The following is a 20,567-nucleotide window of genomic DNA, read 5'->3' as shown; positions in this document are numbered from 1 at the left end:
CATCATACATGAACTGTCCCTGATCCATGACAGGAGACCAGTACAACTTAATGACTTTAATAGACTAATCACTTTTATTACTTTTGTAATAATTCTTCTAATCAATCTCCAGTAAGCTGAGTTGGAAATTCAATGAATTAGAATACAGAAATGACATAAGATACAGTGCTTATTATAAGTAAATTGTGGGTTCTTATACTATAGAATTTCATCCTTTCATACTCATCTTCATTACGACTGTTCTCAATTTAATGTATGGTTTCCTTAGTCTGTATTTATACATAGCAGAACTTTTTCTAATTGATTTTTCTCTTTTTTCTGGAATTTCTTTTCTATTTTCCTAAATAGTTACATGTATCAACTTCTTATGACATGGATGACATATTAGAGACAGCACTGATATAAATGTAGAATTTCTAAAAGCCTCAAAAATTGCCTTCACCTGGAGATTTGCTTCCAAATTATCCTGATAGAAATTATTCTGAGAAATTATCACAATTACTTAAAAGGACAAAATATATCCAGTTTCACAATCTGTCTCCACTTCATGAGTAGATCGAATTATAACATAAATGAGTAAAAATGTAATGGAAATTTCAATTAACCCAAAGTGAGAAAATGAATAGGTAAATATATACAAACTCTAGGTGAGAGACTTTAATGTGGGCCTATATTTCAAGAACTTAAAATTACTTGCTGAATGGTTTGTCTCATATTTGCTGCCTAATTCAGAGAACATGAGCCAAGTGCAGCTTCAATACCGCACACGTGATACTCGTACATTAGCCTTATGTCACCAAGGGAATTACTATTTATATCTGTGATGTTAATTTTTATCTCTATCTTTTTTTTTTTTTTTTTTTTTTTTTTTTTTTTTTTTTTTTTTTTTTTTTTTTTTTTTTTTTTTGGTGTCGAGAATCAAACTCAGGAGCTTGTGCTTCCCAGTCACTCACTGTGTCACTGAGGTATACCCCCAGCCCTGTAGCATTAATCTTTTTTACTTACTCTTGGACCAAATGGACCAGGAATTCCGGGACTGCCTTGTTCACCATTTGGACCCTAAGGAGGAATAAAACTTAAACGTTACTAAAATATTTAGTTTTTGTAACGGGCCACCTTCAAGTACTTAAAATACGCTGGCATTGACTTTAGCATCATAAACTACCAAGTCATCAGTCCCTGCAGTCTCATGGGTTGGCCAAAGTCACTGCAGGAATAAGGATGCACAATGCTTTATGCTTTTATTTCTTCCCCATAAAACTACAACCTATATAAGGGCAATTATGTTTGGTAACTGGGTAATTAGTACTTTTGAAATTAAAATAAAATACAAAAACACCCACCTATTGTATTTACAGAAACGTGTTCTTGTAAAGATACCTGTGCATGTTCGCATGCAGAGAAGGCGCTTAGAGAGACAACTTACAGGGGGCCCGGGAAGACCCTGGAGACCGGTGAAGCCTCTGTGACCCTTCTGACCGCGGTCACCTCTGTCTCCATTGTCACCTTTGTCACCTCGAGGTCCTTGAGGTCCCTAGAAGCAAAGCCAAGGCACAAATATTCTTACTTCTTATTTTCTTACATTAAAATATAGCACAATTTAACTCTTTACAACAATAATTTTGAATGCTGTATTGTATGGATGAACACATTTACTTATATAAATACCTTTAGGTAAATAAATATCTAGGAATTTTTGTCTATTTTTCCCAAGGAACAGTAGATGAGCGACGAATGTTTCTCTTACATTTACACTAAAAAGAAGTGTTTTTGAGTTTGACGTAACCTATCGGAAAGGTATTTAAAAATTATATTTGACGTATTTGGTTGATATAGTTATATAAAAGCATTATCCTCATAAATAGATTCTTTGAAATTAAAACAGAAAAGTACTTTTATGAACTTGTTCTGCTTCCTCTAAGGATGAAACATTTATTAAATTTGTAAATGCAGATGAACGAGCTGGATATGACAGTTGGGATTATATTAAGAACTAGGCAAGAATTCAAGCAAATGAAGCCGGAATATTATTACTACTGTCATCCAAAGGAGAAGCAAAGGAGCCCTTTGTGTCCCTCATCAGGTCTGCCATATCTGCGCACAAGCACAGAGACACTGGCCCCCAGACTCTACAGAAAAAGCCATGAGGAGGAATTTTCCTTTGGAATAGAAACTCAGGCAGAAGAGAGGTGAAGATCAGCTGTTCAATCTCAGGAGTGTTTCACTGATGTTTGTTTACACTTTGTGATTTGTCTTAGGTCCTAGAGAATTAAAATAGCTTCCGAGGTGCAGCGGTTCACAGTAAATTCATAAGTGGCATAGGGTTACCTACCATAGGGGCAGCTCCTGTTGTCTTTAGAGCTCACCTCCAAGAAATTTGGAAGCCTATTAATCTAACTTTGGAAGACAGTTACAATCCAATCCACTGGCTCTCGGGTTAAGGTTTTCCCTTTTTGGTGTTGGATTACTTATTTGTTTTCAAAATTTAGTTTTCTTTGTTGGTAGACATTGTAGAATCTTTGTAATAATAAAAATAAAACTAAACTTTGGTAACCTTTTTCTTAATTATTTTTTTTTTTTTTTAGTCAGGGTCTCATTATGTAGTCCAGGCTGACCTGGAACTCACTATGTAGCCCAGGGCTGGCCTGGAACTCAGGTGATCCTCCTGCCTCAGCCTCCCAAGTGTTGGGATGACAGTCATGCACCACCACACCTGGCTTGCCTTTACATATTTTGACATAAATTTAAATGTCAAAATCAGCTTGAATATTTTCATATTTTAAAGGTTCATTTATTTTGAAGATGTCCCCAAAATTCACAATTAAAAATAAACTAAACCAGAAAACATCTATTAAGATCATTAGCTATAATTCACTTATTAATAAAGAAAACTACATTGTTTCTATAACTGGTTAGAAAATCTTTCACTTAACATGCTATGCAACTCAGAAATCATTGCCAGTCATGCTCAAATCAAAGTAGAAAATAATGATTTAATAATACGACCATGTTTTTAAGAATATAATTGTTCTTCAAGAACATAGATAGACATCAATTTACAGATGTGAGAAATATGATCTACTGGATTTCCCACTAGGGATAAACATAAAATACTAATGCACATGTATAGTAACGATTAATCTGGAAGTGACTGCTAAGAGGCAAAAAGAACCAAAGATTAGGCAAAGAAAGTCTAGTTAAAAATAAAACCTAAGATTTGCATCATTCTTTTGTAATTTGTAGGAAAGCTCTGAGAGAAATGCACTGTTATCCTCATTATTTTGGAAGAGGAATGTGGCTCTAAAAGTCTTCATTAATAAGGTAATATATGACATTTTGATATATGTATATATTTTAAAATGATTAAATTAGATCAGATGTATCTATCATCTCACTTATTTATTATTTTCTTGTGGTGATAATTATCAAAAGCCATTTTTCTGGCTTTTTGAAATGTATAGTTTATTACTGTTATCTACAGTGTACCAGAACTTCTTGCTTCTAAATATAATTTAGTACCCATTGATTATCTTTGCCCCATTCCCCCATGTCTAAACCTTAAGTCCTACTTCTTCTTTGCAAGTATATTTTATGTAAGAAAACACGTATTTGTTAAGAAATAAAACAACTTACTGGTAAACCTCGTTTTCCAGCTTGGCCAGGTGGTCCTATAGGACCTCGAGAACCCTAGAAGAGAAGGTTCATATAAGTTGCCATGGATAAAAGGATATGCATATACTACATAGATACAGAATGTCAGAAAATACATGCCTGAAGTTGAATGCTTGTGTGCATGTGTGTGTATGTGTTGTGTATGGGTTGTTCTTGTCTCTATGTATATTCTTATAACTAATTCATTGAAATATGGTAAATAGCTATATATAGGTAAGAATGTGATAGTACAAATAATTTTAGAGTCAGTCTTACTTATTGGCTTCACTGAATGAAGATGACCTTTGTTGATGATAAAGAGACACTGTTTAATTTAATGTATATTTATTACATTTCTTCTAAATCACCGCATTTTTACATAGTGAAAATCAGTACATTAGGATCTTTAAATGCACATTCAAAACCAAATATTTTTAAAGATTAATATATGTATCAGTTTATCTTTGGCTGTTTATCATTCTTTGTTTAGAGTCTTTAACCAAGGCATATGCGTAATTGTGTGCACGTATGCAGGCAACTGATAACGCAATGTGCCAGTGCCTATAACCGACTCCCTTCTTACCGGATCTCCTCTTTGTCCCGCATCTCCTGGCGCACCCACAGGGCCAGGAGTCCCAGGGGCACCAGAAGAGCCTGGAAGACCTGCAGGCCCAGGGTCTCCTCGATCACCCTGATGAGAATAGCCATGATATTATTCTTTCAACATTTAATCTAAAGCAAACACATCCTTTATGTTCACAGTATTCATAAGATGAAAAGTATGCCTTCTAAAATTATTTTATGCATGACTTTACAAAATTTACCTAAATTTATTAATTAATCAAATGGAAGAACATAAGACTCTTTCTCCCAAGTATCAGGCCTCTTCCCTCCCCTTCCTCCACCTTGTTGCACCCAGAGCCAAGGTTATTGGGGTGCAGGAAGGTCACCTGCAGACCTAAGCATCTTTCTCCAACCAGACGTCATCAAACTGCGTGTCTGTGTGCTTGGAATACACAGTCTTTCCAAAGTATGTGAAAACACAGAGATTTTTGAGGAAACTGAATTCCAGGTTTTCAACTCTGTATGTGTTCTTTCAGAAACTAATCTTGGAGCAGTCTTTCCCCACTTCCCCTTTATTAGTCTTTCTTCTCTCATTTTGTGAAAAAAAAAAAAAATAGGCCATATCAAGCAATCTTACCAAGGTAAATACTTCTAAGCACTAAGGAGTAAATACTTTTAGGCACTGAAATAAAGAATATTTCCTGAATGCCCTTGGGATAATCCTAAGAGAAACCTAGAAAGGAAAAGGCTACTCCTGAGGTCTTTAACCTCATGAGACAACTGTGACAAGGCTCCAAATATTACCTTCTTAAGAAGTCAGAGGTGAGAAAATTGTGATATCAACAATTATGTTGTGAATATAATTACTGATTTGAAAAATAGTGCCAGACTTTATTTTCTGACAAAAACTGAGTTTTATTTGACTGATTAATTTGGTAACCAGGATGAGCTTTGGCAATTAGGTTAAAGAATAGACACATAAAAAAATTGGAGAAGCTAAGCTGGCCACTCCCAGATTTTTTAAGCAAATACATTTAAAGCACACGAGTTTACTAAGAACCACTTCCACTGCAGTTATATATTTGCACTTACAATTTTTAAAAAATGGGACAACATAATGTGTGGATAAAATTCATAGATTTTCCAAAGTACTTTAGCAAGTAGGTTAGCAAAATCTTTGAAAACTACTGCCCTATATAGTATCTACATAAAGGGGGGGAAATCCCAATGCCAAGAGACTTTGCAGACCCTGAAGTTACAATAGGTGCAAGATGTCATAATCCAAGGCTCCCCCAAATTCCTTCCTTTCTTTCCACCCCAAGGGTGTTCTTGAGTGTCTATCCATGATTAGGTTTTAAAGCATGTTATTTAACATACAAATACCCAATGGCTTAGGTACTAATCATACTTCAATTATTTAAAGAACAGGTTCACAAAATGTACTGAAGATCACATAAGCAGTTACTAAAGGAATCAGTGTGCCAGCTCAGGTCTGTCTGGCTCACAGTCCATCCTGCAGTGCAGAGACCTGGGAGTGGAGAAGCGATTATTCCACCATGGCAGACTGTGGAAGAAGAAATGGTGTCTGCCTTCCTCAGCTTAGTGCTGTGTCTAAGTTTTAATTTTTAGTACAGCTGCCAAAGCGACTGAATCTCAGACAAAGCTGGGGAGATTTTCAGTTCAACATAGATCTAATTTCAAAATACTTCATGGAATATATAATGTTAAAAAACCATATGGCTCCTATCCTTATTCATTTTAAAGGGGAAGTAGAGAAATTTAGGGGTCACATTAGTTTTGGCTCTATTTCCGCCATATATATACATTATACTTTTTAAAAGTGAGTTTGGGGTTCACCAAATGTATCCTTACCCAAAGCCTGTGTATTGCACCAAGCATGACAGCAATTTGCTGCCCTGATCTTAATTTTAAAATTACCATGTTACTTTGGTTATGCATTCAAATGTCATGTCACTTACAAGATTTTGCAAAATTATGACCTTACAGAAAAGTTCATTACTATCAGAAAAATCAGAACTGCGCTAGAGCTAGAGAATGAAATCTAGTTTTTAGTGTAATACTAAAATACAAGTATTGCCGGTTTATATGCATCTAGATTTTTAAAATAGAGACATGGTTCTTACCCGTTCCCCAACTGCACCATCCCGTCCTGGAGTGCCGTCGTTCCCAGCGGGACCCTACAAAGAATAAAGTTGGAAAAATGGATTTACTGGTAATGAAAAAAATCACATTCCCTTTGTCAGAAAGGTGTCAGCACAAATTATCACTTACATAAATCTCAGTTGGAAAAAAGCTGACATTCTGTTATTTTGAATGGCTTATAAAACTAACATGTTCTACATTGTTCACTTCAGCCTCTTATTTTGAAAAAAGAAAGTATCCTCAAATACCTTGAAATAAATAGACAACAGCTACACTCTTGCTAATTTTTTGCACTACAAGTAAATGCATTTTTTGACTTTTATTTCTTGAGTTTATGCAAATAATGTTTTGAAATCGTATAATATTAAATTACTTCTTTAAATGTAGTCCTCTCTCCATATTTTGATTACTTCAGAACCATGTTTTTATTATTGATAAGAAGCAGTTCTGAAAGTCACCACTTATTTCTTTCAAGAAAATATGAGTGCTGGGTGATATACACACTGGAGCTGTAAAAAAGGTAGTCTGACCTTTAACTTCTCAAGCTGCCTGTCAAAAACCAATTTCCTCTCAAAGACCCTAAAGGAACATGACATTCATAATGTGACTTCATAGTGAAATTTAGGTAAAATGATCTCTTCTTGCTTTGCCCTTTTTATAAGACATAATAGTTACATTAATCCTTCCACCATGAAACTTGGCAATGTTGATAAATGCCCCATCAGAGAATGAAATAATAACAAGGGAGATGAATGGAAGTGTCATTTCACCTTCAAAACAATTCTGGAAAACCAAAGTCAACTGAAAGACTCAGCTCCAGACTAGACAAAGGTCAGTGCAAAGACACCGATTTTCTTTCCTTTTCTCTATTCTGTTATTTAGCCACCTCTCTAGGGAAGTAGAGCACATCAAAGAACAACACTAAAAAAAATCCCAAGGTCATATATGTAATCAATTCATAAATTTCTAAATCAATTTCTGAATGAAAGAATTGTTCCCACAGTCCCCAGATAACAAAGAGAGTTACAGTTACTCATGGCAGCACTCACTTCCGGTCCAGGTTCCCCCACAGGCCCATTGGAGCCTGGGGGACCCACAGGTCCAGGGGGACCTTTGTCTCCTGTTGCACCAGTTGGTCCTACTTTTCCTGGTGTGCCCTGAAATTGAAGTAGAAATATATCAACCACTTCTGCAGAAATGTAAGAATGCCTTTTGCCATAAAGGCTACATGCACTCCAATGGTACCTAAGTCCTTTCTTCTGCGGCAATAATGGTTCATCGTCTTCTAATAGCCATGTCACTGTGATGCCTGTCTAGAGGTATGGCCACTTCTTGTCACATTCCCCTTAACACATCAAAGGCCCAAGAGCATCTTTTGCACCATGTATGTGTACAACCATTTGGTATTGGTGCGAATCACATACAGTCAGTTCCAGCTGCTCCTTTGGACTCTGCATCACTGCTAAGATACACTCATTTTTTCTTACTCTTGCTTTGCCTGCTCCTCCTATTTCTGTATTCTAGTACTGCAGGCTCACTATTGAGGGATTTTAAGTTTCGATTTTTAGTTGAATTCTGACAGCAGTAAGATATCCTTGTAACTCCTAATGATCTGGTTTCTGATTTTTATCCACAAGTCTCTCCTCTCAGTCCTGAGATTTCCAGAGTGCATCTCTCTGTTGACATTTCATATAAAAACATCATTACTTTTTTTCCTCAAGCACTGTAAATGATTGATGATAAAAATTTAGTCTGTTCAAAGCTAACATTGAATCAAATTTTCATCTGTATTCCAAAGATCATGAGATTCTCCAGGACACCCCCAGGGAACAGGAGATTACCTACAAAGTCCTTTACCGTTCACCCCACAGTCACCTCTAATATTACTGTGTCTCAACTACTTCTTGGCTTTGATGGTTTGCTGTGAAATATGGTTGTTTTTGTTAAGCATGTTTATTTTAAAAGACACTGCCTCCTCACCAGGAGATTAGCTTCCCTCTCTAGCTCCATGGATCTCCTTAGTCTTTGAAGAAAGATTTAAGAATCACCAAAAGTTTATTTGCCTACTTCTCGAGCCCTAGGGTTAAACAAATACATTGTTTTTCAAAGATTTAACAAGGTAGTTCAAGATTTGATATTTAAGATCAAAAAGTTTTTAAGGGATTCAGATTTTATGTCAGCTCAAGACCGCTTACCTTTATCTATCATGCAAAAATCAATTATCTCTTTACAAATTATACTGTACAAGTCAGACGAAATATTGACCAGAGCAGCCACTTACCGCTGGGCCTGGCAGGCCGGGCATGCCTCGCTCACCACGCTGTCCAGGCATGCCAACAATCCCTCTTTGCCCAGTGGTTCCAGCTGGACCAGGGGGACCATCTGGACCCTAATGTTGATAATAAACTATAATTAAAAATTCTGCAGAGGAAAATTGTATCCAAGCAAAATTATTTTAGGGTGATTCCAGCTGGACAAGATTTTTGGCATGAAAAAAGTTACTTGTTTCACAAAACCCTGTTCTATAGGAGCAGTCATAAATTATAATCTACATGGAGCTTCTAAAGTTATGTAAAGGTAAAAACAGCTCATGAGTCTGAAAGGAACTTGAAGAATAATGTGAATACTGACTGAACAAAGAGGTAGCTTTGCAAAGAAATCAGTTTCTTCCTTTTAAAAAATGAGATAAGCGTGCACAGCTGTAATCCTAGTACCTGGGAGGCTGAGGCAGGTATATGTGAAGTTTGATGCCAGCCTGGGCTACATATGAGACTGTCTCAAACTCAAATCCCCCCAAAAAAAGATAGAATTTCAAATGAAGAAAATAAATATCATCCATCTAAATACATTAATATTTGAAGCATTAGCTTAATATTCAAACATAAAAAATATTTAAATTTTTGTATATAGACATTTAACAAGGAATTTACTTGGTTTAGTTTTTGGAAACTATATCCGTTCCTGTTTTTTTAAAAATATTTATTCATATATTTTTTCTAGTGCAGAGATGTTTAAATAAAAAGTCTATAGAACATACTGTACATCAAGGATTCAGAAATGAGCCCAGAATAATATTTGAACAGTTTCTTTGTGGTGGTGATTATTAGGTGTTACAAGTTGCACATAACTGCAGATGGTCTATAACTAAGATGCCAGACTTACAGGTTGTCCATCTTCTCCTGGGTCTCCTTTGTCTCCTGGGCCACCAGGGGGGCCAGCTGGTCCTCGATCTCCCACTCGCCCATGAGAGCCAGGGTCCCCACGAAGACCTGGAGGTCCCTCCTTCCCAGGCTCCCCTATGGGCCCAGCAGGTCCTGGAGCTCCCTAGTATAACACAGAAAGAAATACCCAGACGGGCAAAGCAGAAGCCAATTGAGAAAGATCAACTCAGTGGGCTCTGCCTCAGATGCAGGTTGCCAAGTCTTTCAGGTTCATTTTTCCTGAAAGATAATCAGTCATTGAATATATTTAAACAAAAGAAACCACAGCTGCAGATTCATTCCCCAGGAGACAATTTAAACATCATCTGCAGACAACCCTTTGAGTCATTATGAAAAGAGTTGGGAAATTAATTCGAATTTTCAAATTTATTTAAGACTCTGTTCCAGCTCTCAGAGGATAATATTTTATTCTGTGTGACCTAATCTCATACTAAAAGAATGACAGTTATTAAAGAATGTTTCAGAGATGCTTCCTAGCTGAAGACAATGATTATTAGTATTAGTATCAAAGCTACTAGTAGTAGTATTTAGTACCGAATAGAATAATCAGCAAACAGCAAGGGTAAACAGGACCTGCAAATAATTTCCTCAAAAATATACTGGATGATCAAATTTTCTTTGATGAAATACTGGTATGTATTATTGTAATAAAAACCATAGAACCGGAAAACAAGCCATAAGAGGTTAAATAAAAATAATAAATGATATCTCTGTGTGTGTGTGTGTGTGTGTGTGTGTGTATGTGTGTGTGTGTGAATGAGATTTACTCCATTACTGATGAGTTAAATCACTAAGTTCACTTACAGCAGGGCCGGGAGGTCCAACTCGACCAGCAGAACCAGGAAATCCAGTAGCACCCTAGGAATATAATACCATAGAAGCAATTTTAAATAATATTAATGATTATATGTATTTTACAGATATCTATCAATCCCCCCCACCACAGGAAGATTTAAGAGGATAGATTCCCCTCTACACCGTAGCCATATAGTTCTCTCCTTATGCATCCTGTGATTTTGAGAAAGAATCCAGATGAATTAGTGGGAAGGGCTCTATTTTTCCACTTTTCATTTATCTTGAACATAATCAAGTAGGGTTAATATTACACAAATAATTAATATAACAAATTATATAAAATACTTTCACATTATTCATGTATTATTTTACAGAGGTGGCATATTATTTATGTCATATACAAAGTATCTGGCTCTTTAAGACTACATAACTGATTTTTTGTTTGTTGTTTCTTTGTTTTCAGGTACCAGAAATCGAAGTCAGGATCTCGTGCTTGCCAGGCAGGCGCTGTGCCACTGAGCTAAATCCCCAGCCCCTTACAAAACTGATTTTAACCCAGACCTCCATCTAAATTAGGTATATTTTGTTCTGCAATATAATGGAGATTTTATATATATATATTCATTTTATGTATATATATTCATTATATATATACACATTCATTATTACAGCTTTAGACAAAGATAAACTTTTACATGGCTAGGAAGTCCTAACCATCTGAAACTAGCCACACATAATACCCAGAATGTCAAACCTACTTACAGGTGGGCCTTGGGTTCCTCGACCACCTTTTAATCCAGGAACACCCATAGGACCCTAAATAGAAAAAATGAAAAAGAAACACTATAGTAAAGCAAAACAGGTGGAACATACACCCCAACCTGGGCACTGGACAAGCCACCCTTTTCTTTCTTTTAACTTACATGAGGACCAGGGGACCCTGCTAGTCCTTGTGGTCCAGGAGACCCAGTGTCCCCCTTCTGTCCCGGCTCTCCAGGCTCACCCTTTACTCCAGGCTGTCCATCAGGACCCTGTATACAGTGGTACAAATGACCATTCATTGAGTCTTACACATAAACTATCTCACAGTAATTATTTTAAATCGTTTGGCCATACAATGTCAAATGAGGCTTTGTAATCAGCATTAAAGTATACTGGAAGAAAACAAAACTTGATGAGATCTTTGAAGACCATTTGAAAAATGTAAGGTATTCCAACATATTTTTATCATGCAAATAACTACATCATCTCAAATATTGCAAACTCATCAATTCCAATGCCAATCTATGAAAAAATGTACAAAGATGAGAATAATGCCTAGAAAACTGTGAAGTTTCCAGAATCTTCAAACACTTTCAAAACATATTGCAGTGATACTTAAACTCATTGCTATCACAAGAAGCATGCACATTTTTAAATTAGGGAGATTTGAAAATTATACCTGGGGTCCAGCAAAACCAACAGCCCCAGTTGGGCCATTTTCACCACGAGAACCCTGAGAGAAGACAAAAATTAATGAAGATTTAGCATGTTATTCTAAACAAGAACAATATATTAAAATAGAGTTGTGTAAATTTGATATCACTGGAAATGTATATGTAAAAAGAAATCAGACACATCGCTTGAGGAAGATCCCTAAACGTGATAAAAAGATGTAGGTCATAAAACTTCAGCATCAGACATCTCAAAGCAACTTCTTAATTACATTGTAAATAAGCTGCTTACCTACACTTCATAAACTATGTAGTTGATAATTTTTTAAAATTTACTTGGAAAGGCAAAACTTGAAAACAAAGAAGTTATTAATAGCCTAAACCAGTGATGGCGAGCCTTTTAGTTTTCAAGGATATGAACAGTCCTCTGTGGCACGTGCCATAGGTTTGCCACCACTGGGCTAAACCAATAGGCATGGAAATTAGATAGAAGGAAAGGGAAGGGAAGGGAAGGGAAGGGAAGGGAAGGGAAGGGAAGGAAGGGAAGGGAATGGGAAAAGAGGGGAGGGGAGGGGAAGGCAAGGCAAGAGAGGGAAGGGAATGAAGAAAGAGAGGAAGAAAGATAATAGATAAATAGATAGAAAAATGATAGATGATAGATAGACCAATAAACAAAATGATGAATTATTTTATTACTCAGTCTCACACTACAGAACATCAAAATATTGTGTCACTTACAGGATTACCACGGGAGCCAGGAGGACCAACTAAACCTCGAGGACCAGGTTCACCCTACAAAGAGAATTTTGATAGTTATTCACCCAAAACATAATGTAATTATAGGCCAGTAGGGACCAGGTAGAGACAATAGTTGATAAGAACCCTAAGACGATCTATCTCAGGTACCACATGTTAAGAAAGACAAAATGACAAAACTTAGCATAAAAACCAAAATTGAGGCCCTATGATTTTGATTTCACAAAATAACAACTTGTGACTTACCTTTTCTCCAGTGGGACCGGCAGGACCTGGAGGGCCCAAGGGACCAGGAAGACCCTATCAATTAACAGAAGATGGTCATGTGAAGGAGAATAATCTACAGGCATGTCCAAGTAAGAGCAAACAAACAAAACCAGAGAGACTATTTTATTAGAGCTTGCCTATTTTGGCAAATCATAATTTCCAATAAATGACATAATTCATATATTTTCAAGGTTTTACTCTCTAATTCTAAACTGTTTTATTAGATTGTCTCTGCAAATATTTTAACCTCTTCCATCCAACTGAATTCCTACTTTCAGAAAACTGTCTTCAAACATTAGTGCTAAATTGATGTGTCTTCAACCATATCTTTTCTTAGTCCATTTAGTTTTGCTGACATCTATTACAAAATTTAAGTAATATTAAAATGAGGCTGTTTTATTTTATAACATTTCTTAAAACATAATAGAAAATAACATTCTTTTTATTTTAAATAGTGAAATTGTGCTGAAACATTTTCTTTTCTACAACTTTTTGGAATGAAAAAGAGTGCTACTGCCCAGTCACACCAAAGCAAGTGAGCAAATAATTCATGTCCTTCTAGTCTAACTGTCCTTGGAACTGCAAGTGTGCATTCTAATTCTGAGTACCTTAGTTGTAAAATATCAACTTCTACCAAGACACGGACCAATGTTTTCATGAACCATCCTTCCTGATCTGTATGTATTCAGCCCCTTTATTGATGAACACATTAAGACTGATCCCTGAGCACTGATTTTCTCATCCTTAACATCCAGTGTACTGAGAAACACTTATTACAACTTTGCCTACTATAAACCTCCACTTGCTGGTGCATTCGATCGACATTTTAATGGAAATGGTAATTGGACATAAAAAGAGGAGAGAGAAGGATAATGAGGGACCCCACACCTTCAAGCACCATTCTGTGGGCTCGTTAAGCTTGTGTTTTATTTCCTTCCTTCAGCAATGACTTTACTTTTTGCCTTTTGGTAATTCAGGACAGGCAAAATAAGTATCCACGCTTGGGCCACATCAAATCTCAACTCCATCATCCTCTAAGTCCTGACCACTAAGGAAATATGATTAATTTTTTCTTTGAGAAAAAAGTTCATGTTTCCTAGCCCAGCTAGAAAATCATGCTCTCACTTACTCTTGCTCCATCATTTCCAGCTGTGCCCTCGGCACCCTTTTCTCCTATGCCACCCTAGGAAAACACAAGAAGTACCATTTATTTCTTTAATCATCTCTTACACTTACAAGGAAGCACCATACAGGCCAGGATTTGTCTTCTTACCTGTGTCCCCTCAAGCCTAGGACAGAACCTGATGTGCATTTTCTTGATCAATGTTTATTACAAGAATGAATGAATGCATACGTGCATGCATGCAGGAGTAAATGAGTGACTCTTGACCTGGGATGGTAGGAGGAAGGGCTTATTCGAGAAACCATTATCAGTAGAAAGTCTACAGAGGGAAACGGGAAAAATACAGGAATGATTGCACAGACTTACTCGGTCACCCTTGGGACCTGGAGTTCCTGCAATGCCTCTCTCTCCGGGCATGCCTTGGAGACCTGGAGGACCTGTGTCTCCCACCGTCCCTGTTGGACCAGGACTGCCCTAAGAGAAACAAACAATAGTGACCATACCAACACAGTAAGGACCAGACCATGTGAAATTGCTGCTTTAGTGGGGCAGGTATAATTGAATTAAAAATGTGTTTGTGTCTTGGAATGGATGATAATATGTTCTGGAGCATGATCCCCAGCACAGAAAAGATTTCTTTGCAGTTCACTCTTCGGTTACAAAGACATAGAAACACCACTTATTAAATATCTGTTGAATAAAAATGATATAATCAAGTTGTCTTGAAAAAGCAAGAGAAGTGCATTCTGATAACACAGTGTGCTGATAGCAATAGTTTAAGAGCAGCCGAGAACACTGAGTTCAGTATCTACTTACCTTTGGGCCATCAGGACCGTGTCCTCCAGCCATACCCTTCTCGCCAGGGAGCCCGGTGATCCCTGGTTCTCCTCTCTCCCCAGGATTTCCTCGCTCTCCCTAGTATAACATTGGAATGTCAAACAATCGCAGTGCTTGATCTAAGAGTGAGTTAAAAGTGTTCCTGTAAAACAGCTACTAGTAGAGAAAAATTTAGAAAGGGGCTAGTGTGGCTCAATTGTTCTACTTTAGCTCTAAGAAATGAGTATGAAGACAGAATATGCTAGTTTCGCAGGACTATTTGTCATAAGATTGATTTTCATCGAGCAGAGAAATCTAACCATTAAAAATAAAGCCTGTTTTAATAAAAATGCATTTGTAAACTGAAGCCAGTGGTAAACAAAATTAATCATGAAACAGAAAGCACTTACTCGAGGTCCTAAGGGGCCAACAGCTCCAGGGTCTCCAGGAACACCCTGTAAATACATTTTTAAGAGATGGGAGAAAAGCATTGAGGTAGATCTTAGACATTTATTAGAAATCTTTCCAAGTCACACATCTAATTTATTTTAGTGTGCCTTTATAAGGTTGAATAAGTCCACAATAATGAAGAATAAAATATATATTTTTTCTAAATGAGACAATAACACACCTGTTGGATAGAAATAGTTTTCCAGAAAATATATACTATACTTGAGTGTCCGGTTTTGTTTTTTTTGTTTTTTTGTTTTTTTGTGTTTTTTGGCGATGAGAAATTGCAAAATATTTTTACACAAAAATAGCATATTACCTTCTTTTTACAGACAGTAGAATACATTCCAAGTATCTCTTATTTCCTAAGGGACCATGATAAAGTTTACATAGAGAGAAGTAATATAAATAGCAATGGAGAACTGATCTTTCAAACGACACCAGTTCAATTCTATTTAACTGAGCATGGATACTAATATAGACAGAGAGCTCTTCTGGGATGTGTGACTTCAAAGTAGTACAGTCACATCTAACATAGAAGTTTCAATGTGTTCTTCACTAAAAGAATGTTTTTCAATTCAAAACTCCCCTCTTTCAGAAAGATAACTTCAGTCAACTCCAATCTTATTCTCTAAATGGACTGCCCTCACTTTTGAAATGATCTTCCTCAACTCCAAATCTGATGGCTCTGACTTCACACTTAAGAGCTCTTTATCAGCTTCCCGTTACCCACCAAAGAAGAACAGATTAGACCCTAATGGAGACTTTCTGCAATCTGTGCGCCAATTTGCCCGCTCCAGACTCATGTCCATAAGCTGTACCCACAGGCTGGGCGTCCTGAACATTCTCAGGGTGGTAAATCAGTCTGCAAGCCTTTGCACCTGCTGTCCCTATTTCCTAGAGTATTTTCTTCTCTTTCTCCACTTTAGCCACTATCCATCCTTCAGATCCCACACAGCGTAACACCTTACCTGGGAAGCTTTTCTTACGCCCTCACCTCTGAATTAGGTGCATCCTTTCTGCTTCATAGGGAAAGTGTCTGCTTATAGCATGGAGCACATGTTATGATTGTAACCATCTTCGATTTTTCTCTCTCTACTCCTATATAGGAGTTATATAGGAGCAAGGCCCAAGAATGGTCAGCAAATATTTGATGAGCGATATTGCACAAGTGAATCACTCAAACAAGAATGAAATGAATTTATTATCTCCAATAACTTTAAGTAAAACTCAGCAACCACCAACAAATCCTCACATCAGATGGGTGCAGGCAATATTGATCCCTCACAGGTCAGAAAAGGCAGGGGTGGATATTATTCAGAAAACCCAGGATATCTTGTGGTAGAGCAATGATACAGAAAGTGCTCATCAGTAATCATGATGGCAAAACACATGTAATCCAGATGCGATCTTCAGCAAATAATAAGGCCTCTACTCCTCTGTTTCCTCACATGCCCTTTCCTGGTGTCTTAGCTGCTTCCACAAACTCCTCAAGGCTACATTGATCTCACAGCTGATACTGCTGGTAATTTTGGCTCCACAATGAAGGAGCTTCTGCAGATCACTGCAAGCGACCAGTGAAACTAAAATACTACACTAAGATAGATCACAGAAACATGAATGTGCTCAACTTTGCAAAGATCATTAGGAATGCCAAATATCCTTGACAGTGAGACTGGTGTTCGTGGAGTCACTGCTCTGTCCCCCTCTGCACTAAATACCTTAGAGGATAGAAAGACATATAAAGTATGTAGGAAAGCTTACTAGCCAGGAGTATAAGACAGAAATTAAACAAAAAACAATCACAGAGCCAAGAATAAGAGTGATAATTAATTGTTCATTTGGTTACTGCTGTTTAGAAGTGCTTATGTAACCCTTGAGGGAATACGTGCATCCATCTGATATGAAACATTTCTGCATAAGTTTCAAAGGTAACTTCACTTCTAAAGAGTTTGCTTATATCTGATGACTTATCTAACTGCAAGTGCATTGGTTTTATTACCACCTAAGGAACTCATGGGCACAAACAGTCCTTAGAAATGATCCCAATAGAAAGACTGCACCAATAAATTTTTCTGGGCGTTTGGTACAGCTGTTCTGCCTGTATTATAGGTGATCAACAGGTTCCCTAAGATCACGCTCCAAATCACTGCCTTCTGAATCAAAATGCAAACCATGGTTTTTGTTTTTATTTTTTGGGTTATTTTCGGGGGGCTTGTTATTGGGGCAAAACAAGCAACCTCACACACTCACATATGAGGTTGTCATATGAAAAGTCTGCCAAAAAATGTAAACACACTTCAGGAAGAGAAAAATAGCATGATGCTATTTCCCACAGATGGTGTTACTTTGTACTGGGGATCCGGGAGCATGCTGCATATCACAGAAAACCGCTACACTGCCGGCCGTTAGGGAAGACACTGAAAATGCACGTGCAGCAATCTCAGTGACCGCGGTTGTCCAGGCAGCAATCCATACCAGTAAATGTCTGGAAGCTGATGGCCACCACTCTGAAAATCTCTTGTAATTGTAGAGGCCACAGGTAACGTGCATTAATCTCATGATGTCTCAATAAAGTTAGTATTAAAATATTTATACAAGTTTTTCTTTTCCTGAAGTGTGTATACATTTTTTGGCAGACTCTGTAAATACAAAACCTCATAGATATTGTTTCGCCTCATTATCCAAAAACTGTCAGGCAGTTTATTTTTCACTAGTATCAGACATCATAGAAATAATATATATTTTGAAGACATTTGTCTTTTTATGAACACTATGTTTATTTGTACAACACACTTAGTGAATGTCCCTAAAATCAGTAGGCTACAGGCATTCTTTATTTAGCGATCGAGATCCATTCCCGTGACTAAGTCACTAAATGAATACATCACTAAATGAGGAACTGTGTATGGTATGTACATTATAATATTCAAAATAAAGAAATGGTTAAAGGAAATCTCAAAGAGCTTGACTTTGATTTTCTTTGCATAACTCTTATATACAATACTGCAAAGTATAACAGAACATAAAACTACATTACGGTACTGCACAGTACAATCAGCAAAAAGTACTGTATAAACAAAGTGTATTGTATCAAAAAAAGACACTGTGTCTCTATCAGCAAGATGTACAGAACTGTACAAAAAAAAGATGGGGCCTAAGTCGAAACAGCGTGCCTCGATGGTTAAGTCTGAACAGTCGTTACATGCGTAGGTCTTCAAAGGAGGAATATCGGTATTTAGTGATCAAGAACACAGCCTTGAGAAACAGAGAGACTGGCTTCAGATCATATCATCTACGACTTTTGGAAAGGTATCTAACATCTATGTGCCTCCTTGATGTCCTCATTGTTAAATGGTGATAATAACAGTGCACAGAACATAGGGTTATTCTGTGAGTGTTCAAAAAGGTAACATATTCAAAGAAATCCACTCATCAAGAGTGATATTTTCAGCTATTATTATTATTTAAAAACTTACTTGATCTCCTAGCTTTCCACCTTCCCCAGGAGGTCCTGGAGGCCCAGGAAGTCCCTAAAATGGAAGAAAGGAAATAAACTGTGAATCTGTAAAAGTTTAAATAGGCTACCAATGTGAAGCGTTCACCTTTTACAATACATCGAGTCTCTATGACTATAGCAAAAGATATTGTGTAGCCATGTTAAGCAAATCTTCAAGAAAAAAAATATTCACACACGTTAAGAATACTGCTTGTAAGAAAACAAAGGAGCTCATTAATTTGCAGGGCTAGACATCCTTAACTTGCAAACAATTTAGCAAAAAATAAAAGATGAATATGACAGTAAGTTCTTCATGTCTGCAGAATTTTCATGCTCTGAGGACAGTACTTGAGATTACTAAATATTACTGGAAATCAGTTCTGAAGTCTTATCACAAATTATGATTATTTATGCTATTAAATACTATAATGTAAATATGTGCAGATAAATCATGAAAATTTGTCCGAGAAGAAATTCTAGTGACTGTGCCAATAAAGCTAGATAAATTTTTAAAACAGTTACTAAATTGAGCATTATTTAGATATGGGAAATTTTTGTTACTTTTAATTTGTTAATAATTTTGTGTTTGGGCTGGGGATTTAGCTCAGTGGCAAAGCGCCTGCCTAGCAAGCGCAAGGTCGTGAGTTCAGTTCCCGGTACCGGAGAAAAACCAAAAACCAAAAAAAAAACAAACAAAAAAAAAAAACAACAACAAAAAAAAATAATTTTGTGTTTGATCAGTTTTTTCAGGGGAAATCCATTCCTTTTCTTTGAACCAAAATATTTGATATCTATCCAAATATCTATCTTACTATTAAAAGAAGGATGACTTTTTTTTTGGAAATTTGAGAATTTCACACTTATGTTTCTACAGTTTGTGAAGATATTTGCTGGATGATGAAATGGAACCTGAATTAGCACATACCTGAAATCCGGTGGGCCCTGGAGGCCCCTGTTCTCCCCTTTCTCCAGCTAGACCCTAAGTCATGAACGAAAGAAAACCATAAATACAGTGACACTTTTATTTCCGCTTCCTGTTTGTGTGAACCACTAGAAGTATTGATACCTCTGTATTTCTTCCAATAACATATTTCCACTGCAACCAGATAATAAACTATTAAAAAATACTTAATGGTATTATTTGAAGTCCATGCTGGCAAGAAAATATCTTCTGGGGCTGGGGATTTAGCTCAGAGGCAAAGCACCTGCCTGGCAAACGCAAGGTCATGAGTTCGGTTCCCAGTACCGGAGAAAAACCCAAAAAAAAAAAAAAAAGAAAATATCTTCTAAAGAGAGGAAGAGTCCTACAGGATGTATTCAGTTTTTGATCCAAACATAAAGTGTCTGGATCTAACAGTAAAATTATAAGGAAATTGAATAAATTAAGTATCGAAAACCCTATTACATTAAGGTATCTAATCTAAAAGGGAATAATTTCTACTGTAGTTTATTTCTAAGTGGCATAAGCAGGAACTAACTTTTCAAGCCCCAAATGATTAATGAAAGCAAAGTTAACATTTTGGAAAGATATTGTTAAACTACTCCACCCTAAAGCAACAAACATGCCAAAATATTTTTGATAAACAATTTTAAAATCCCAGGATGAAAACATAATCTCAAAAGATAAATATTATTCCTTTCTACTCCTTCAAGAAAAGCCAGCTTAAGAAATTTTTATGAGATGCATTATTGGAAAAAGGTAGGTGTAATTCAGCATGTAACTATCTTTTTCTGGTATATGTTTGCAGTGCAACTAAATTGGTACAAATACGTATCCAAACTTGGTCCTTTTAATTTCCCATTCCTCCCTTTTCCCCATGTCCCCAAGC

General features: G+C 36.7%; 1 protein-coding gene across 1 annotated transcript in view; it reads right to left on the bottom strand.

Annotated features, from left to right (window-relative positions):
- The window catches only part of Col5a2 (collagen, type V, alpha 2), a 141,428-nt gene that overhangs the window by 7,160 nt on the left and 113,701 nt on the right, over positions 1-20,567 (bottom strand). Inside the window, exons 30-49 of the mRNA XM_005373323.2 lie at positions 19,664-19,717; positions 18,719-18,772; positions 15,200-15,244; positions 14,790-14,888; positions 14,340-14,447; positions 13,980-14,033; positions 12,830-12,883; positions 12,566-12,619; positions 11,836-11,889; positions 11,318-11,425; positions 11,157-11,210; positions 10,404-10,457; positions 9,541-9,702; positions 8,660-8,767; positions 7,428-7,535; positions 6,360-6,413; positions 4,235-4,342; positions 3,634-3,687; positions 1,427-1,534; positions 1,006-1,059 (exon numbers count right to left, since the gene is read on the bottom strand). Of these exons, the coding sequence (XP_005373380.1) occupies positions 1,006-1,059; positions 1,427-1,534; positions 3,634-3,687; positions 4,235-4,342; positions 6,360-6,413; positions 7,428-7,535; positions 8,660-8,767; positions 9,541-9,702; positions 10,404-10,457; positions 11,157-11,210; positions 11,318-11,425; positions 11,836-11,889; positions 12,566-12,619; positions 12,830-12,883; positions 13,980-14,033; positions 14,340-14,447; positions 14,790-14,888; positions 15,200-15,244; positions 18,719-18,772; positions 19,664-19,717 (1,548 nt within the window). The remainder of the gene's footprint in view (positions 1-1,005; positions 1,060-1,426; positions 1,535-3,633; positions 3,688-4,234; positions 4,343-6,359; positions 6,414-7,427; positions 7,536-8,659; positions 8,768-9,540; positions 9,703-10,403; positions 10,458-11,156; positions 11,211-11,317; positions 11,426-11,835; positions 11,890-12,565; positions 12,620-12,829; positions 12,884-13,979; positions 14,034-14,339; positions 14,448-14,789; positions 14,889-15,199; positions 15,245-18,718; positions 18,773-19,663; positions 19,718-20,567) is intronic.

The sequence above is a fragment of the Chinchilla lanigera genome, unplaced genomic scaffold, assembly GCF_000276665.1.
Source record: "Chinchilla lanigera isolate Chin_1 unplaced genomic scaffold, ChiLan1.0 scaffold00002, whole genome shotgun sequence".
Lineage (NCBI taxonomy): Eukaryota > Metazoa > Chordata > Mammalia > Rodentia > Chinchillidae > Chinchilla > Chinchilla lanigera.
This window is presented reverse-complemented; position numbering and strand designations above follow the sequence as displayed.